Here is an 18,187-nt window from a genome sequence, read left to right as displayed (position 1 = left end):
ACCTGTCCCAGTCCCCACTGCAAAAACTGGTCAGAGCCATCACGATGGAACTGAGATAAACCCTTTTATTTATTTATGCTTCTCCATTTTGTTTAAAACAACAAGAACAACCACCTTAATATAACTGACAGCCCTTCCCCCTCACCCTTCCTTGGGCTGAGGAGTGGTTAATGGGGAAATGGCCCCCAGGGATGGGGCTGACCATAAGAGCCCCTTGGGGAGGTAATGGAGCCTGAATCCCCTGCCCAGGGGACGGGGCACCTGTAGTGTATGAACTGGGGAGTTAGCAGGGCTCTTGAACCTTTTTGTACCAACATGTATGCCCTTAGCCGTCAAGGGTCACGAAGCATGTGGGGAGGGGATTCCCACTGCTCCTCTATGTCCCTGCCCAGCCCCAATCCCACGAACTGAGGGCTGGGGAGCAAGAAGAGTGGAGAGAGGGTGGGGTAGGGTATCTCACACGAAGGAGTACTGGTTATTTATGGCTCTGGGATGGCCCCCTTCTTCTCCATCGCCCCCTAGTGGTAACTGCTGGAGCTGCAGCATCAGGGTTACCCCGGGGGCCCCACCAGATCCAGCGCCTCCCTGGGCCTCCGTGCCTGGTGCTATGGCCTCTTCCATTTCAACCACGGGGACCAGCTCAACCACGGGGACCAGCTCTTCCTGGACCCCTCCACTGCCCGCTTTCTCTTTCTCTTGCCTCTCTTTGGCTGCTGCGGCTGTTGCTGCCGCCACTTCTGGCGCCCCCGACGCCTCTTCTGCCCCAGGATGTGGGGGATCTGTCCATGAAGGGGGTTCAGGGGGCTGGGGTGGGTCATGGGAGGTGCTCGGTTCTGGATAGGAATGGTAAGAAGACAGACTGATTGTGGAGGGAGGCGGGCTCTTGTAGCAGCCCCCCCTTCACTCATCCCCCCAGGAGCCATGTGCTGTCTCCCCCGTATCCCATCTCCTGAGCAACCCCCATCCATGGAAGATGGATCATGGGCGGCGGTGAGAGGAGGACCACACTTACACACAGTCACTCGCTCCGAAGGGCATGAGGGTGGAGGAGGCATCGGGGTAGCATCGATCTCCCTCGCACACCCCTGCATGGCTCCCGGCCTGCTCCCGGCCTGGGGGGGGGGGAGGGGCAACGTGGGGACAGATGGGACGTTGGGGTGGGGAAAAGGGAGAGATCAGACAGGGACATCAGACATCAAGGGAGGAGGGAGGGGGATCAGACCGAGCACCCCCAAGAAGGGCAGGCCCAAGGCAAGGTTGTGATGAAAGGCAAAGACAAGGCCAGGGAGGATGGATCTAGGAGACAGACAAACGATGGAACAGACGGTCCGATGGAATGGGAATGCGCCAACCCAGCTCTCCACTTCCTCCCGGCTCCAGCACGGAGCGCCCTACCTTCCTACATCCCCGTGTACTCCTTTCCCCAAGAAACCCAGCACACAGGAAGCTTCTCTACCCCTCTCTCCCTGACAAAGCCTCTCCTCCTCAAGCCCCCCGCCCCGTCTTTCTGGCACACACACCTCCTCACTTCTTGGGTGCACGGGCACCTCCTCCCCTGCAGACCTGCTCTGCTCACCCTGCTGTCGCTGGGAGGACACGACATAGCTGACAAGGACAACGTCACTGGAGCCTCCGGACTCCAGAGGGATGGGGTGCATCCGGAAATGCTCGAGCATATCAAAAATGGACTGGAACCACAGGTGCTGAACCCGGCACTGACCTTCCTCATTCAGCGAGAGACGCAGGTGCTGAGGGCAGGATGAGTGGGGTAAAGCAGGAGCCCGAACCCCGCCAGTCACAGAACCCTTCTCCCCTGATGGCAGCGCTCCCCACTCTACCCGCAGGCCCACTGCCTACAGCGGAGCCTTCTCCTCACTCACCTTGGCCTTGCCCTGGAAGTTGAAAGTGAGGACATATTCACCCCGTCTCGTTTCACTCTGACGTACCAGGAAAACGCCATGGGAGCCGGTACCTCCAGCCAGCACTAACTGGGCGGCCTTGAGTCGAGAGAGCATCCCGTGGAACCAAGGATACCCTGAGAGGGGCTGATCCCCCTCACCTCCCTCTGGCTCTCCCTGGAACAGTAACGACCCTTCAGGAAAGAGAGAGGGAAGGAGACTGAGGTGTCAGGGAAGCCTCCCTCATCCTGGGAAATGACAAGCCTTGCTTTCCCCTCATATGTCACTCCCCATCTGTTCCCCCACCAGCCCCCCAGGTCAGATCCCTCAGGATCCCAAGACAAGAGTTTCAGGCAGGTGGTCAACCAGGCTTGGAGGCAGACACACACTCACACCTCTGGTACCTGTGGCTGTTTCCGGAGTGTCCAGGGGTGGGTAGGGGGCCGAGAGGGGATGAACTGTCCCTGCCGGGGGTCCCTCTTCAATGGGGATACGGGGGGGCAACTCTGGGGGAAGCAGTTCCATTGAGTCAAAATGGGAGGCGGCAATGGAGGCGGAACTGGGGGAGATGGACGCCGAGGGGCGGTCTGAGAGGCCCCCATATGCCCCTGGAAAAAAAAAAAAAGAGGAGGGCAAAATTGAGCTTGAGAAGCTACTCTTTGGGAGGATTGGTCTGCTTGGGCCCACTTCCCCACCAGCCAGGTTACCCTGGGGACACTGGTGGTCAGCTGGCTGAAATGCTGAATCTTTCTTCAGGCACTGAGCCCTGATTGTTATCAATGACTCCTAACTTATGCTTCACGCATTGCTGAAGGACTGCAGTTATTCCAACAAGGTCCTAGAATCCTAATGTGCCTACATCTCTTCTGAATCAACAATTGAAATTACAGCTATAGTTGCAGAGGTGGGGATGGGGGTGGGTAGAATCCCTCAAATATTTTCACATTAAAAAGGTGTCCTTTTTTTGCCTGCAGGACAAAACCCCCAACTCTGAGAGGCATCAAAGATTCTCCTTCTGTGAATCCTCCCAACCTAACCAACCTGATCTTCAGATTAACTTGTATTCTTGTGTCCTCCGCTTTAACCCAATTATCCCGTCTAATTTTTCCAGCTCTCCGGGGCTCTCCCCATCTCAGGTCTCTGCTCTCCTAGCTTCTCCAAGCCACGTTCTTTTCTCACCTCGCCTGTGTAGAATTCCCCATCTATCCCACCTCCCATGATTCTCTTCCTCCTCTGAGCTCCCGAGGCTTCCTGCTGGTGCCGCTCAAAGGACACTAAGCACAGGGTCTCCATTTGGGAGTCCTGCTTTTTAGAGGGAGTGATGTCTTGCCAACTCCGCTAGACTGTGAGCCCACGGGGCAGGTCTGAGCTCCTCATCCTGCCCCAGAGCCTAACAGAGGGTCGAGGATGTACTGGGGCGCTCCTCAATGTCTGCTGAGCGGCAGGCGTGAGCCTACAGGCACATCGTACATAATCAGTGCTCCAAGGATGGGAATATGCGGAGTGCAGAGTGCCATGGTTCAGGCAACAAGCTGGCATAGCCGCTGTCTTTGTCAGTGACTCTCAGATGCCCTCAGAAATGCCATTTCTCCTCTCTGCTCTTAGCTGCCTGAGAAACGAGGAGATTGGAATGGACGACCTGTAAGGTCCGTTCTGGCTCTTAAGAGTCTTTAATTCATTTGTTTACTCATTGCATACAGCCTGTGTGCTAGGACAGTGAAACTGAAGCTCGGAATGGAGGATCAGAAAAAAAGGGTGTAGTGGAGTCTAGAAAGGTGAGCTGGGGCCAGGTAGACACATCTTTGTGTGTTTATGTACGTGCGCAGCATACACGTGTGTTTAAAAGTAGGGAGTCAAAAGAAAATCTAGTACTGTCAACATGTGCACAGAGATGCAGAGTAGGAACAAAACAAAGATATGTACAAAGCGTTCTGGAAGCTCTGGAGAAGAGAACCATTACCTCTAGCCAGAGTGGTGGCTGGCATAAGGCTTCCAGAAAAGGGGACAAGGCCGGGCATAGAAGGCTGGAGAGGAGCTGGCCTGGGGTTCGTGTGGGGCTGGTGATGGTGATGGTTCTAAACTGTAAACTGTGGTCAGGCACGTTCGGGGACAAAAGTCAGACATTTGGTCGTGGCAGCTGAGGAGCAGGCATGGGGTGCACAGCAGAGCCTGGAGAGAGGGGCTGGGCCTGATGGCCAGGGTTCTTGCGTGGCGGGTCCCGAGGTTCACAGCTCTCTAAGGCTCCACCCTTACCCTGCGAAAGGCGGTCGCTGCTCTCGCTGGGCCCCAGCAGCAGCCCCTGGCTGGGCAGACTCTCCGAGTGATTCAGGCAGGGCAGCTCCAGGCTGTCCGTGTTCTCCCTTGTCAGGAATGAGGTCCCAGGGGCCAGGGGGAGGGTCATGGGGCGGGGACTGGTAGCAGGGCAGGGTCTGCAGAGACAGGGAAAACGGTGCTGGGAGGAAAGTCACCAGGCGAGAGGCAAAAGGCTGCTCACCACCCTCACCCCCTGGTCCCCTCAGTGACAGAAGCCGGGCTCCTCACCCTGGGCTCAGGCATTCTTGGATGTCAGACACCCAGGCCTTCACGTGTAGAGCATCAGCTGTCTCCAGGATATACTCCGAGGGGCCTTCCACCTATGGGGACAAGAGGAGGCCCACAGGCCACTTCCAGGTCTCGAGGCCTTAATTCACCCCCAACAGGAACAAGCACATCCTCCCTCTCACCCCTCGTCCCAGAAAAGCTGCCGCCCCAGGGACACACGGTCAAGGTACCTGGCATATGTGCCCCTCCTTGCATCAGTATCCCTTGCCTCAATGTGCTAAGAGTGCTCCAAGTGGACAGGGGAGCCCAGGGCTCCTACCTTAACCACAAACGTGTTCTCCCGGTCAGGCATCTCCAGGGCTGTGGTTGTCCGCACGTCGGTGATCGCAGAGCAGGGAATGCTAAGTCGAGGCCGAGACGCCTACGTCGGGGGAGAACAAGATCCAGACTTCTGGTGTGCAGAGACCAGCTTTCCTTTCCCTCGAGATTCATCTTTCCCTCCACACCCCAAGGGAGTTAGACAAATAACACTACTTTCTCTGTCCTGCCCACACTAGGAACCCAGAGTCAGGAGCTAGCTTTAAAAATCCAAGTAAGCAAAGCTAGGCATGTGGGCCACGTCCCCAGCGCTCAATCCCTCACTCCCGGTCACCCACCCTCCTCCTCTGGCCCTCACCTTGGGTGGTACAAAGAACTCCAGACGGCTTCCTCCTCCTCCTTCTCCTTCACTTCGAAGCAGCAAGCGACACTTCTGCCACTGAGGTTGCCCTCCTCCCCCTGAGGTAGGCCCCGCTGCCCCTCCTCCCCGGCCCACTCCAGCTGGGTCAGGGGCTGCCTCTTCAGCCCCCATGAAACTCAGCAGCTCTTCCCTCTGCACCACGCCTCCTCCATCCTTCAAGGTCCCCCCTCCCCGACTGAGTCTCAGCCTCTCAAAACGGTGAGTCCATCTGTCCCCAGGGGATGTTCCATCGCTAACCAGTCCCCTACCAATGGTCCCAGCCCCGCCAGAGGAGTTGGAATTGCTGTTTCCACCTAATACTGGGGGGCCCGATGAGGTCTCTAGGGGCCCCGCTGGGGAGGGAGGGTCACCAGTCCCCCGCCACTGCAGGATGCCGCGGACTGAACCACGGACCGAGCGACCCACTGAGCGGAGGGAGAAGCGTTTCTTTAGCTTCGGCTTCGAGGAGGTTGTAGAAGAGGAAGAGACTGAGGAAGGGAGGGGGCCGGCCAGGTCCTCAGATGATCGAGAAGGGCCCAGCACAGCCAGGGGCCCGCCCACCCTGCAGCTCTCAAGGGACAGGTCCTGTGGCGGGATCTCCACACCAGGACTCAGAGGAGCCAGGATGGGTGGCGAGAGGGAGCCGGAGGCCCGGGCCACCTCGGCTTCAAAGTGCTGCAGGAAGAGCTCAGCAAAACGGCGGGAGAAGGCAGCCTCGGCCCCAGGCCCTGCGTATTGGGGGTGGGAGGCCAGGTAGAGGCGAAAACGGCGGGCAAAATCCAGGGCAGCCGCCCGGGCGTGGGACTCGCAGAACTCCCGCCAACTCGGGGGAGGGGGTGGGGGCAAGGGGGGAGGGGAGGGCGAGGTCCCATCCTCCGGGGAAGGGGCACCATTCATGATGGCCCCCAGGAGGTGGAGAGGGGGAGCCTGTGGGGAGGGGCAGCAAAGAGGGAAGCAGCCAGAAGACACAGGGTGAGCGGCAGCAGCTGCAGAAGGAAGAGGCACATACATCGAGTCACTGCTGAGGTGGGACCGGGGCCAGAGCCCCACCCCGAGCCAGACTCCCTCCTCTGGTCTAGACTCCTCAAGTGAGCAACGGGGCTGAACACCACGCTGCCACCCTTCCTCGTGCCCCACCACTCCCAGGTCTAGCCTGCACCCACTCTGCTGCCTCCCCAGTCCACTCTCCCTGGCTTCAGCTCCAGGTGTGGTGGATGGCTGTGCAGCACCTTCCTCTAAAAGGTACTCGTCCACGTCACCTCCCTTCTCTAAAACCATCCTTCAATATTTATTACGTGCCTCCCACGTGCCGTTCTTACCTTTCCCTGCGAGAGGTTTTAACAACCTCTGTAATAGATGAGGAACCCGAAGCTCAGAAAAAGTTTCACTCCAAGTCTACTGTTCTTCCCACCGCACAGTCCTGACTGCACCAGCCTCAGTCACCGCCCCTCACTGCCCCAGCTCTCAGGGGAGCTAGGCCTGCAGAGCTTAGAGACCCTGCCTCATGCACCCCCGAGGTCCATCTCTGAGGAGGGAGGCTGCTCATTAAGGAGGATGGATGGATGACCGATTCAAACAACTGTCTTGAAAGCCGACCCCAGGGCCCAGCACCCAAGCACTGTTGTCAAGGAGGCTTGGAATGCCCAGAGCCCACTTCTTTGGTGCTCCTCCAGGCGGGGGCCCAGAGGCAGCAGCACCAGGTGAGGACAGACTGTGGGTTGGGTCCGGGCAAGTCTCTGCTGGCCCCAAAGTAAATAAAATATAACAGGAAGCTGGGGCCTTGGATTTTTCACCTCCCTCTTCTCTCACAGGGGAGCGTGCCCTAAAGGCTGGTTAGCCTGATGGTTAAGGCCACAGGTTCTGGAGTTAGGCTTAGGATGAAATTCCATCTCTGCCACCTATTAGCTGTGTGATCGTGAACAAATTGCATGTCCTCTCCGAGCTTCAGTTTTCGTATCTATAAAACAGAGCTAATGATCTCTAACCCCTAAAATTGTTGGGAGAATTAAACAGAACATGTCCCTGCTTGACACAAAGTAAGCACACAATAAATGACTTGCCGTTATTACTATCTTTATGGGTTCCAATTTTCTCAAAGAGAAATCAGCGAAAGGAAGAGCCTTCCCAACGTCTTACAACTAGCAAGTGGCAGAGCTGGGCATGGAATTTACAACCCATGGCTCTTCTGTTAGTGTTCCTCCCCCATATTATACTGGGAGATGACTGGCACCAAGAGTGGGGTGAAAGCAGTTCAGGCAAATCTCCCCAAACCCCAGACTCCTGCTCAGACCCGCGGTCAGCGCCCCCTCCCCTTTCTCCTTGACCTAGACCCTACACACTCAGATGGCTCCAACCATAGGGACAATTCCAAACCAACGAGAAGACGCCAGGAGATGAAAGAGTCATGGAGCACGGGGGAACCGAGCCAAGAGGTGCAGACACAGCAGAGAGACCAATCTCCAAGCAGAGGCCACCTCAGCTCACACCGGCCGACCAACCCTCTGCACCACAGGCAGACCCAGCCCCCTTCAGGCCCGCTGACCCTGCGGCTCCTGAGCTGGTGACTCAATTTCTCTTCTGCCAAGTAGGACTCAGGCACCTTTTCCCAGTGCACCTGCCTCTCGGCTCAGTTCTGATATTTCCCGAAGGGCGGGTGGTGGAGCGTGCAGGCTCCGCTCCTGGCTCGGACCCTCCGGACCCGGTAGTCAACCCACTCCGACCCGACCCTCCTCCCTGGACACCCTCTACCCGCCCATTCCCCGGGGCCGCAGCCTCCAGGGAAGCAGCCCGCTCTGCTGCACTCTCCGGGGCCGGGCGCCCCTCCTGCCTCTAGCCCCCCACGCCCGCCCCCACCCAAGGCTCCTCGCAGGCGCCGGGTCGCGGAGAGGGAAGAGGGACTTGAAGAGGGGGGTTCCGGTTCCGGTCCCACCTGCATCTCGGTCCCCGCGGTTAGCTCCGGCGGCGGCGGCAGCTCCCGCTCCCTGCCCCACCCCCCGCCTCCGCGACTAGCTCCCAGCCCGGTTCTGCGCAGGCGCCGGGACCCCCTTTTTCCCGTCACCGAAGGAAGTGACCATAGAGAAGACCGAGGAGAAGGAAGGGCACGTTCACACTCACTTCCGCCATCCTCCCATTCCGTGCCACCCTTCCAGAGTTGAGAAGGTGGGAGTCTCGGAGTGCTCAGTGACTTCTCCAGTTGCGCCTAAAAGGGACCGCAGAAGCAGCCATAGGACGGGGTTGGGTCCCACCAGAGCGTCCTCCCAGAGGAAAGTCGGGACAGTAGGGAGCAGTCAACCATAGAGAAGGCACCTTAGGGGAATAGAATCCCGAGGCCCTGATGAAGGCTAGAGGAGCCACCGGTACCGGAAACCAGCGAGTTGAGAAGGCTTTTTGAAGGGCCTGCTGTAGCCTAGAGCGCCCAGCCGGGCTGCAGACGGGTTCGAGGACACCGCCCCCAAAGAGCTGGGGGAGGGAAGATGCGGGTGACCTTGATGAGGCCCTGCGAGGAGGCGGAGCCTGAACTTACGACCTTGGCTTCTCTGAGGAAAGTACTGGAGGTTCTAGGAGGTTCCAGCTCTGAACTGGGAAATAAAGGTTGTGGGGGCAGGAATAATGAGGTCAGTTTGGGGCATGTCTGTGGGACGTCAGGAGGCAGGTGGACATACAGTCTGGAGCTGAGGAGAGACATCAAGGCCAGATACAGAAATTGAGACTCATTAAGGTGTAGTAGAGGGCAGTCGAAATCATGAGCACGATGAGATCCTAATCGATCAGGTCTCTCATTGACCCAGCTCCAACTGGCCTAAGCAATAAGGGAGTCTTTTGGCTCAAGCCATTGAAAAGAATGGATCAAGCTTCTTCAGGAACAGCTAAATAAAAGGGCCAAAAGATATTGGGAACCTGTGCTTCACCTCTAGGCTGAGCTCTCCCCATGCCTCTCTTAGTGGCAAAATGGATTTCCATAGCTCCAAACTTAAGTCCCAGTAGCTTAGCAACTCTCGTAGGAGCATGTCTTTTTCTCTGAGATTTGCAGTAAAATTTCCAGAACTGACTTTAGCTGATTGGCTTGGATCATGTGCTTATCCTGAAACCCAAAGGCCTCGTGACCCACGAGATTGGAGATGGATAAATGCCCTGACTCACACAAGGATGTTTGAGGCTGAGGCTACTGGATGGAGTTGGAAAAAATCATTGTGGAAGGGCAAGTTCTGGCCTAACCAGCCTTTGTCCCCATCTCTACCCCAGATCTAACCAAATTAACATCAGCTCCCAGATGGCCTTTGTTAAGGTCTTCATCACCGTCTTTGTCAATTCCATCTTCCAGTTCAGAAAAAGATGTCAATGGAAAGGCCTCTAGTTCCGTGATCACCCCCCACTCCTCCCTGATACTCTTACATACCCTTTCTCTGTAGTTGGCCCATCCTTGTCCAGGAGAGAGAAAAGGTGAGGAATACAGAAAGGTAAGGGGCTGGTGATGATGGGTTTGGTTTGGAAATGTGTCTAAGCTGTCCAATAAAACTTTCTGCAATGACTGAAATGTTCTGTATTAGTACTGCCTAGTTTGGTAGGCACTAGCCACATATAGCTTTTAAGCACTTGAAATGTGGCTAATGTGACTAAGGAACTGAAGTTTTCTTTTCTTTTTCTTTTTTTTTTTTTTTTTTGTGCCATGCTGCACGGCTTGCAGGATCTTAGCTCCCTGACCAGGGATTGAACCTGGGCCATGGCAGTGAAAGCGTCAACTCCTAGCCACTGGACCGCCAGGGAATTCCCGGAACCGAAGTTTTCATTTTAATTAATTAAAATAGCCACATGTGCCTAACGACTACTGTATTGGTGTAAGAGGTGCCTGTAGGCAACTAGGTGGAGCTGTCCAGCAGAGATGGCTCTACAGCCTCAGCTGCACAAGGTAGTGTGGTCGTGATCAGACATGAGGAGTGGTTAAAGCCATGGACACGAATGAGATCATCCCAGTAATATATGTAGAGAGAAGAGAGCCTGAAATCTAATTCTGGGGGGAAAGCCACATGTAACAGGCAGGCAAAGAAAGAGAAGTACAAAGTGCTGAGATGTTGTCTTGGGTAAGATTTTCCAGAAGCATACTCTGCGATGAGAATTTTTGTGCAAGTGATTTATTTAAAAAGTGCTACCAGGAGAAACTAGTAAAGGAGTGGGAGAAGCAGGAGAGGAAACCAAGCAAACATGTGATCTCAGGAAGAGAGTAGTTCAGCTTGATTCCTCCCTCAAGGGAGCCCTGGATGTAAGTTGTCCCTCAGATTTATCCAGAAACAAGGGAGCTGGGCCTTTCATATACCAACATCCCTCAGCTGTAGACTAGGGCTTCCCCTGGGAGATGTCAATTCTCAGGCACTTCGTCAAAGCAAAGACTCCAGTAGCCTGAGGACAGTACTCAAAAAAAAAAAAAATCTGGAAGGTCTAATTATTTGGAAGAAAAACCACACACCAAAGACCAGGGGGTGTGGGAATACAGTTGTGTGTGTGTGTGTGTGTGTGTATGTGGTGTGTGGGGGGATTGGGCAAACACTTCACACACAAATGACAAAAGAGGGATCCATGGTACTGGGCACTGTCATTGTCTCCTATAGAATACACTGACTTAGATTGCTTGGTCACTTTGTTGAGAGTATCTTTAGGGAAGTGAAAAGGAAGCAGAAGCCAATGGTAGTGGACTGAGGAATGAATGGAAGGTGAACACGTGGGAGGAGGAATGCTTAGAGCTGCCCTACAATTTGGCCAAAAAGGGAAAGAGAGAGATACGGAGGGCTGCAATTTTAGAGGGTGGAAAGGTTTGCTTGTTTGTTTCAATCCTGAGGGAAACCTGATTATGTCTGAAGTCCTAGGGGAAAGGAGCCAGTAGAAAGGATGGTAATTGAAGGAGTGAAGTTTGGGGAAGGTGGGAAGGATGGATCCAGGGCCCAGGGTAAGCCAAGGTATTAATATGAAAGGGAAAACACTTCTTCCTCCTTACGAACAGGGGATGTAATACTCAGGATTCTTTCAGTTACAAGTAATAGGAACACCCCCCCACCCCGTTTAAGTAGTTTAAACATGAAAAGAGGGGGAGTTTATTGGTTTACAGAATTTAAAAACCAGAGGTAGAATGATGTTAGGCATGGCTGGAGCCAGCCACAGGCTCAAATGATGTCCATCTGAACTTGCTCTCTGTCTCTTAGCTCTGCTTTCCTCTGGACTGTCTTCCTCCTCAGGCAGGTTTTCCCCTCATAGATAGCAAGATGGCCACCAGAATTCCAAGCTTACACTCTACCAGCTTCATAATCCTAGCAGAAGAAGATCATAGCTTTCCCAGTAATTCCAGCGAGTGCAATAGGGTTGTGTCTCATCATCTCAGCTTAGGTCACCCAATGCCTATCTATCGTATAATAAAGAATTTGTCTGGTCTTTGTCCCATGTTCCTGGCACAGAGCTTTTAAAATACTTGGAATTTCCTCAGTGACAGATGTGCCTGTTATTCGTGAGCCCCTCAGGTCACACCCGAGTTTCTGCTGACAAGCTGACTAATGGCAAGCCCCTCATAGCTTCAGGATGGGGTCACCAGAAACACCAACTTTGTGATTAGACGGTTGGGGTTTTGAGCCAGTTTGACCTCCAGGGAGGGGAGGGGACTTGGAGACTGAGTTCAGTCACATGACAGTGACTTAATCAATCATGCCCAAGTACTGAAACCCCTAATAAAAACTTTGGACACTGAAGCTCAGTGGGGCTTCCTGGTGGGTGAATACACTGACGTGTCGGGGGGGTGGGGGTGATGTGCCCAGATTCTATGTCTCTGTGGACCCTCCTGGACCTCTCCCTACGTAGCTCTTCATTTAGCTGTTCCTGACTTGTATCCTTTATTATAAAATGTAATCATAATTGTAATCGTAAGTATAGTGCCTTCCTGCATTCTGTGAGTTGTTCTAGTAAATTATCAAACCTGACGGGGGTCATGGGAAACTCCCAGATCCGTAGGCAGTTGACCAGAAGTAGAGATGGCTGGGGGACCCCACTTGCAGGTGGCATCTGAAGTGGGTGCGGTCTTGTGAAGGAGTGAGCCCTTAACTTGCAGGGCCTGTGCTAACTCTGGGCAGTCAGTGCCAGAACTGCACTTCAGTACACCAGTGAGGGTTGAAACAGAATACTAACGCTGAACAGACACTTGTGACTATGAGAAATAGATTATGCTGACTGGTAAACACTGGATCATGGACCTATCACCTGAGGTTGGGATGGGCTCAGCTCCAATCAAACTCCATGGACTGAGCATGGCAGAGGTTGGCTCTTCAAAGGAAAACTGGAGTCTCTGACTGAAGGGGAAGTGGTTGCTTGTGGGCTTCTTCTGGAGGTCATCTTGACCCTCCCCCACCCCAAGAGATGGAAATTTCTCTTATTTTGTCCTATTTTCTGGGATGTCAAATTCAACCTTGGTGCTTTGACCAGAACCTCCTACCCTCCAAGCAAATCATGCTTTGCTCAATCAGGACATTCTGACAGCTGAAGAACTCCACCTTTACTCAGGTTCTGCCTCTGCTACTGCACGCACCATTTCCCCTAATTCTGCCAATCTTCCTCCCTCTGGTTTCAGGCTTCAAAGTGTAGCCTCCTCTGGGAAGCCATGCATGACTAACACACCTAGGTTGCCACTCAAGTGCCTTTTACTTAGGAGTTTTTGTGTGACATTCACAAAGTGTTTCCAACTGGAATGTCTCCAGTCACATCTGAGTGACATGAGTGTGATAAGCGTTCTGTGTTTGGAAGGGCATCCAGGGCCAGTATAGGAGGGCTAGGACTGGATGCAGAGAGGAGACGGGGGCAGTGGTCCAGGAGAGGGCTGAGGCTGACCTGGCCAAGGCAGTGCAGTGCGGTTAGTTCCAAGGAGAACGTCCAGAAAGATTTCTGAGGAGACACTGCCAGGCTGGCTGGTGGGGAAGAGTGAAGGATGCCCTTGAGCTTCCAATAAGTCTGTTGAGTGATACCAACAACAAGGCTCTGGGTCCTAGTCCCCAATTTGCCACTAAATTGTGGGTCACCCCAGAACCTATTTCAATTATAGCAGACCCCATCTCCTTTTAGAAGTTAGAGCTACAAAAGGTCTTAGAGATCATCAGGTTTAACCTCTTCACTCATCCCCACTTTACAGATAATAAAGCAGAAGCCCCAGAAGTTCCAGTGACTCACCTTTATTTTTTAAATGAACGTGAATACAGAATTTGCCTTCCATCGAAGACATCGAGAAACTTAAGCCCAACACAGTGCTTAACTGAACGCTCAACTGAAATTATTCAACAAATTCTTCTTTCAACAAATACTTCTTCACCTAAGCATTAGGCACTGTTCCTAGAGTGAAAAATAAGTTCTTACTGTCAGGAGCTGATGAGACAGAAAAAAAAAAAAATCAAAAAACCAAACCCCCAAAACAAGCAAACTACTGAGATAATTTTGGATATTTAGATGCTATGAAGAAAATCAAAGAGAACCATTGATAAGAGAGTGACAGAAGAGGTGACATCTGAGGTGGGAAGATGAGAAGGAACAAGCTGTGGGGAAATCTCCAGGGAAGACCATTCCAGGGAGAGGGAAGAACATTTGCAAAGACCCTGAGGTAGAAGCAATGGTGGATGTTTGTGGAACAGAAGGATGGCCAGTGTGGCTGGGAGAGAGTGAGAGGAAAATAGTACTGAGATGGGGGTCAAAGAGGTGGGCAGAAGCCAGATCATGCATCTTGTGGGCCACAGGGAGGACTCTGGGTTTTTTTTTTAATAGTAGGTTTATTGAGATATAATTCACCTGCCATACAGTTCAGCCATTTTAAAGCAGGAGTTTGGATTTTATTCTAAGTGTAATAAGGAGTCACTGAGGGAGGATTCATTTCTGAATCACATTTAAAGATTGATCTGGCTGCTGTGTGGAGGATGGATTTGACAGGTATTGAGAATAAGGACAGAAGCTGGGAAACCCACTGGAGAGGTCATGAGGTAACCTAGGGGAGAGGTGATCCCGGTTTGAACCACAGTATTGACAGTGGAGATAGAATTGGCCACACTGAGCCTTATTTTGGAGACAGAACAAGTGGGACTGGGTAACGGATAGATGTCAGATAAGGGGAAAGGAGAAAGGTGGTGTCATTTATTCGGATGTGTAGGGAGACTGTGGGAGAATACAGAGAGTCCGGTTTTGGATATGTTAGGTTCATAGCATCACAGTGGTAGCACCCTTCGGTTTGGAAGCCTCATTAATATAGTTCAAGTGTAAACATGCACAGAGGCCTACTGTGGCCAGGCACAGAGTATACGGAGATAAAGGAAGCCCAGTCCTTGCCCTACTCAAGTCACTCAGTCTCAGACAAGTGAAACCAAGAAATATGTCTCAGGGTACCAAGTGCTGTAAGGCAGACTTATCTGTTAGGGTGTATTTGGCTGCAAGTAAGAGACAACTCTGACACAGTCTGGCTTAAACAATAAAGACATTTGTTATCTCACACCATGAGGAGTCCAGACTTCTAAGATCCTCTTCGCTTTGCCCTCTTCTGGATTTTGGCTTCATCATGGACTGGGAGCACGATGGGCACAGTAGTTCCAGGCTTCCCATCCAGACCCAACAACTTCCAGAATCTGAAGGATGTCCATCTCACCAGTGTCTCCTTCTTAAAAGTGAGGGATCCTCTCCTAGAAGCCCTCCCCAAGGTAGATATCCTCTTACCAATCACTAGCCCCAAAGGAATCACACACGTAACCCTAAACAAACCCCCTGGCAAGGAGAATAAGACCAGCAGAAGTGGGCTAGCCCTGTCAGGATTTATTCCTGGAACTGGGGAAAGGGCCACCTGAACAAAATCAGGGTCCTGACTGCAGGAAGATGGAAAAAATAGTTGTTAAGCGGGAGCTCAAAGTGTCTGTCATAGAGCAGAATGAATGCACTGCTGGGGAGACCAAGAAGGTCGTTTGATTTCAAGAGCATCTTTTTTAAAGAGTTCAAGATTCTGCACAAAAAACTTCTTTAACTGTAATCACATAAAAGAAATGTTTGCAAGAAAAATCTCTCCTTCTCCAAGCAAATTACAGCCTCCTAAAATCAGAATTGTTTTCCACTTTGTCCCCACTCGCACCTTGTACACTTACTATTTTTTTTTATAGGGGCCAAACTTCTTTCATTTAACACTGCTCACAGGCATTTTCACAGGTGGCTGGCTCTTGTCTCTGCAACCCTGAGCCCAACATTTCATCTAGTGGCTAGGCCAAAATTTATGCTGCTGTATCCACGTACTGGGGATTTGTATTCATTCTGCTCTTTCACTGTGGTATTGGTCATAGCATGGCTGGACATCTGGAGAAATTTCCTGCTATCAGTCTTGTTCTTACAACAAAGTTAGAAAAATACATCCCTCAGCCTCCTCTGATACAAGAACACTGAAATATGATGATCTAAACTTCTCCAGACACATCCACGTGAGCCTTTGAATTTGCCTGGCTTTGCGGGGAGGAGAGAAGGTCACTTTCTTTCTTTTTTTTTTGCGGTACGGGGGCCTCTCACTGTCGTGGCCTCTCCCGTTGCGGAGCACAGGCTCCGGACGTGCAGGCTCAGCGGCCATGGCTCACGGGCCCAGCCGCTCCGCGGCATGTGGGATCTTCCCAGACCGGGGCACGAACCCATGTCCCCTGCATGAGCAGGCAGACTCTCAACCACTGTGCCACCAGGGAAGCCCAGAGAGAAGGTCACTTTCTTGATGCAAAAGCGGCTTCAGTGCCATAAGCAGTCACTGTTACAGGTAAGTCTAAGTTCTGGCATTTAGTGTTTGGTGGCAGTGGCAGTAGCAGCGGTTTTCTTATCAGATCAGTTCTATGGCTTAGGAGCCATTTCTGCAGCCTGCCCCACAAGTCTATAAGCTGCCTACCACTTTTTTTTGTTATTTATTGATTTGTTTATTTGGCTGCATCGGCCTTTAGTTGCAGCATGAGGGATCTTTTGTTGTGGCAAGTGGGCTCTTCACTGCGGCACACGGGCTTCTCTCTAGTTGTGGTGCGTGGGCTCAGTAGTTGTGGCACGCGGGCTTAGTTGCCCCGTAGCATGTGTGATATTAGTTCCCTCACAAGGGATCAAACCTGCGTCCCCTGCACTGGAAGGCAGATTCTTAACCACTGGACCACCAGGGAAGTCCCAAGCTGCCTACCACTTTTAAACAAATCCCTTTCTTCTCAAACCAGCCCCTGTAAATTCTGTTATCTGTAAATCAAGACTCCTGACTATTACAGAGGATGCTACACTCAATAGCTCTACAAGAAATTCTCTCCCTTTGGACTCTTTTCCGGGCACTGTGTTTTGCAAATTTCAATCATTCATGTTCACCTCTCCCCAAATTTGCCATATATTCATACCACCCATTTTACCTACCAAGTATTGTTTTTCAAATTGATTCATTTTTTCAACTCAATATTTACAATGCCAGTCTTTCTGTCAAACTAATACACATTAAAATAAATACAGCACCACTAAAATAGTAAGCATCAGTTCAAGTACCAACCCCCAAAATCTCACATCCTGGTGGCAGACAATAGTGTCTTAGGAAATTCCCAGGAGTGACTGAGGTACAGGCTGGGGACAAAGAGAACCCTTTTATACTGTACCAACCCTTCGTAAGCAGAGCTGATGGGTTTGGAGGGCCAGGAGGACAGAATTCTTAGCAAGTTTCTCATTGTAAAATGACAGTTAAATTATAGTACAGTGCAGTGGCTAAGTGCACACTCTTTTGGAGGTTAGCTGTGTTGGGCTCCTTGGTCACCCTATGTTCAGTTTTCTCATTGTTAAAATGCGGTAAATAATGGCTCCTATTACACACGATAACACTGGGAGCATTGAATGTGAACCAATATGAAGCATTTCCACAACGTCTGTTCCATAAAAGTCTCTAATTCTGAGTTTCCCAAACTCCTCTGAGCTTAACAAGGGTGTTTGTGTGTGTTAAAAATATAGTTTCCTTGCCTATGCCCAGACACTACTGAATCATAATCTCCAAGGGAGGAATTAAGGAATCTATTTGAAACAGACACCGTCAATTGAGTCTTAGGCTCTGATGCGTTTCGGAAACATCAATCAAGGTTAAGCAGCTGCTATTATCATCCCAGGGTGATGAGATGATGGATGTGAAAGTTAAAGGTCATCCTTGCACTCATTCATTCAGTCAACAGACATTTATTGAGTACTCACTGAGTGCCCCGCCCTGTGGTAGGAGCCAGGGACACAGCGGGAACAAGAAAGACTCAGGCTGCCCTTAAAGGCACTAGAAGTTTGTCTCTCACCTGGTCATCTATAAAATCGGGTGGGTGGAAAGACGATAGAGGAAATTACTCTCTGGGCTGCTGAGGGTCCACAAGGGTGGACGGCAAACTTTGTCGCCTCAGGTTGTGAGCCAGGAGCGAGGGTATTTGAGGGTCAAAGACTGTGGGACCTGGAGGCTTCTGGAGCCCTTTTCTGTCTCTTGCCCAGCTCATTTCCTCTCAGAGCCAGATGTCAGCATCTCCTTATGAAGTAGATACTACTATTCCCATTTTACAGATAAGAAAACAAAGGCTTAGCGGAGAGATGGGTCATACTAGAGCCCCACCTCCGAAAGATTCCCAGGACGGTCTTCCTCAGCCAGGCCGCAGGGCCTGGTCCTACCTCCAGCTGCGACACACGGCCGCCAGATCTGTCGCCAAACCCGCGCAGTGGGTCGCACTCCACGGGGTTCGGGGCCAGGACGCTCCGGAGTCATCCACGCCGGGACAACCGCTTCTGCCTCAAGGAGGACAGGACCGTGCCTCCAGACCTGGCCTCGCCCTCCCACGCTAAGTGCCAGCACAGCTCGCCGCCCTGGGAACTACAACGCCCATGAGCCTCCGGGGCGCAGGTGCGCTGTGGGACGCTCCACATCGCCCCCCGGTGCCACCAGAGAGAACTGCGTGGGCCCTGAGCCCGCGAGGCCCGAGGGCGCCTTGGAAACCTTCTCTACCCTCACCCAGCCGAGAGCCATCAGCACCCT

General features: G+C 52.3%; 1 protein-coding gene and 1 long non-coding RNA gene across 14 annotated transcripts; both read right to left on the bottom strand.

Annotated features, from left to right (window-relative positions):
• Positions 1-39: 39 nt before the first annotated feature.
• Positions 40-8,851, bottom strand: SH2B1 (SH2B adaptor protein 1). 11 transcript variants are annotated; one of them, XM_027126502.1, is made up of 10 exons: positions 8,087-8,263; positions 5,116-6,143; positions 4,759-4,860; positions 4,440-4,531; positions 4,152-4,327; positions 2,303-2,506; positions 1,881-2,092; positions 1,577-1,748; positions 1,013-1,112; positions 40-833 (listed from the first exon to the last, which is right to left on the bottom strand). In XM_027126502.1, the coding sequence occupies exons 2-10, from the start codon at positions 6,052-6,054 to the stop codon at positions 815-817; spliced, it is 2,016 nt and encodes a 671-aa protein (XP_026982303.1). In that variant the 5' UTR covers positions 6,055-6,143; positions 8,087-8,263; the 3' UTR covers positions 40-814. The 11 variants fall into 11 exon arrangements, with proteins under 11 accessions (XP_026982303.1, XP_026982297.1, XP_026982304.1 ...); XM_027126499.1 differs by lacking the exon at positions 8,087-8,263 and adding an exon at positions 8,272-8,851 and having other exon boundaries at positions 818-833; positions 1,521-1,748; positions 2,294-2,506; XM_027126501.1 differs by lacking the exon at positions 8,087-8,263 and adding an exon at positions 8,272-8,848 and having other exon boundaries at positions 818-833; positions 1,521-1,748.
• Positions 8,852-11,270: 2,419 nt separating this feature from the next.
• On the bottom strand, positions 11,271-18,183 carry LOC113630736 (uncharacterized). 3 transcript variants are annotated; one of them, XR_003437073.1, is made up of 3 exons: positions 17,771-18,183; positions 13,351-13,509; positions 11,271-11,453 (listed from the first exon to the last, which is right to left on the bottom strand). It is a non-coding gene; the product is annotated as an uncharacterized LOC113630736 (long non-coding RNA). The 3 variants fall into 3 exon arrangements; XR_003437072.1 differs by lacking the exon at positions 11,271-11,453 and having other exon boundaries at positions 11,609-13,509; XR_003437074.1 differs by lacking the exon at positions 11,271-11,453 and having other exon boundaries at positions 11,609-13,509; positions 17,827-18,183.
• Between the last annotated feature and the right edge of the window lie 4 nt (positions 18,184-18,187).

The sequence above is a fragment of the Aethalodelphis obliquidens genome, unplaced genomic scaffold, assembly GCF_003676395.1.
Source record: "Aethalodelphis obliquidens isolate GAN/ISIS:26980383/991018 unplaced genomic scaffold, ASM367639v1 scaffold30, whole genome shotgun sequence".
NCBI classification, from domain to species: domain Eukaryota; kingdom Metazoa; phylum Chordata; class Mammalia; order Artiodactyla; family Delphinidae; genus Aethalodelphis; species Aethalodelphis obliquidens.
Note: the sequence above shows the minus strand (reverse complement) of the source record. Positions and strands in the feature narration are given on the sequence as shown.

Bases quoted from the DNA above. Each gene is read 5' to 3' on its own strand.
- SH2B1 (XM_027126503.1), bottom strand. From the start codon at position 6,435: ATGGTTTTAGAGAAGGGAGGTGACGTGGACGAGTACCTTTTAGAGGAA. The intron at 4,328-4,439 runs GTGAGGAGCCCG...CTGTCTCTGCAG, and splicing joins CAAGAATGCCTGAGCCCAGG to ACCCTGCCCTGCTACCAGTC. The intron at 2,507-4,151 runs GTAAGGGTGGAG...TTTTTTTTCCAG, and splicing joins CAGCGACCGCCTTTCGCAGG to GGGCATATGGGGGCCTCTCA.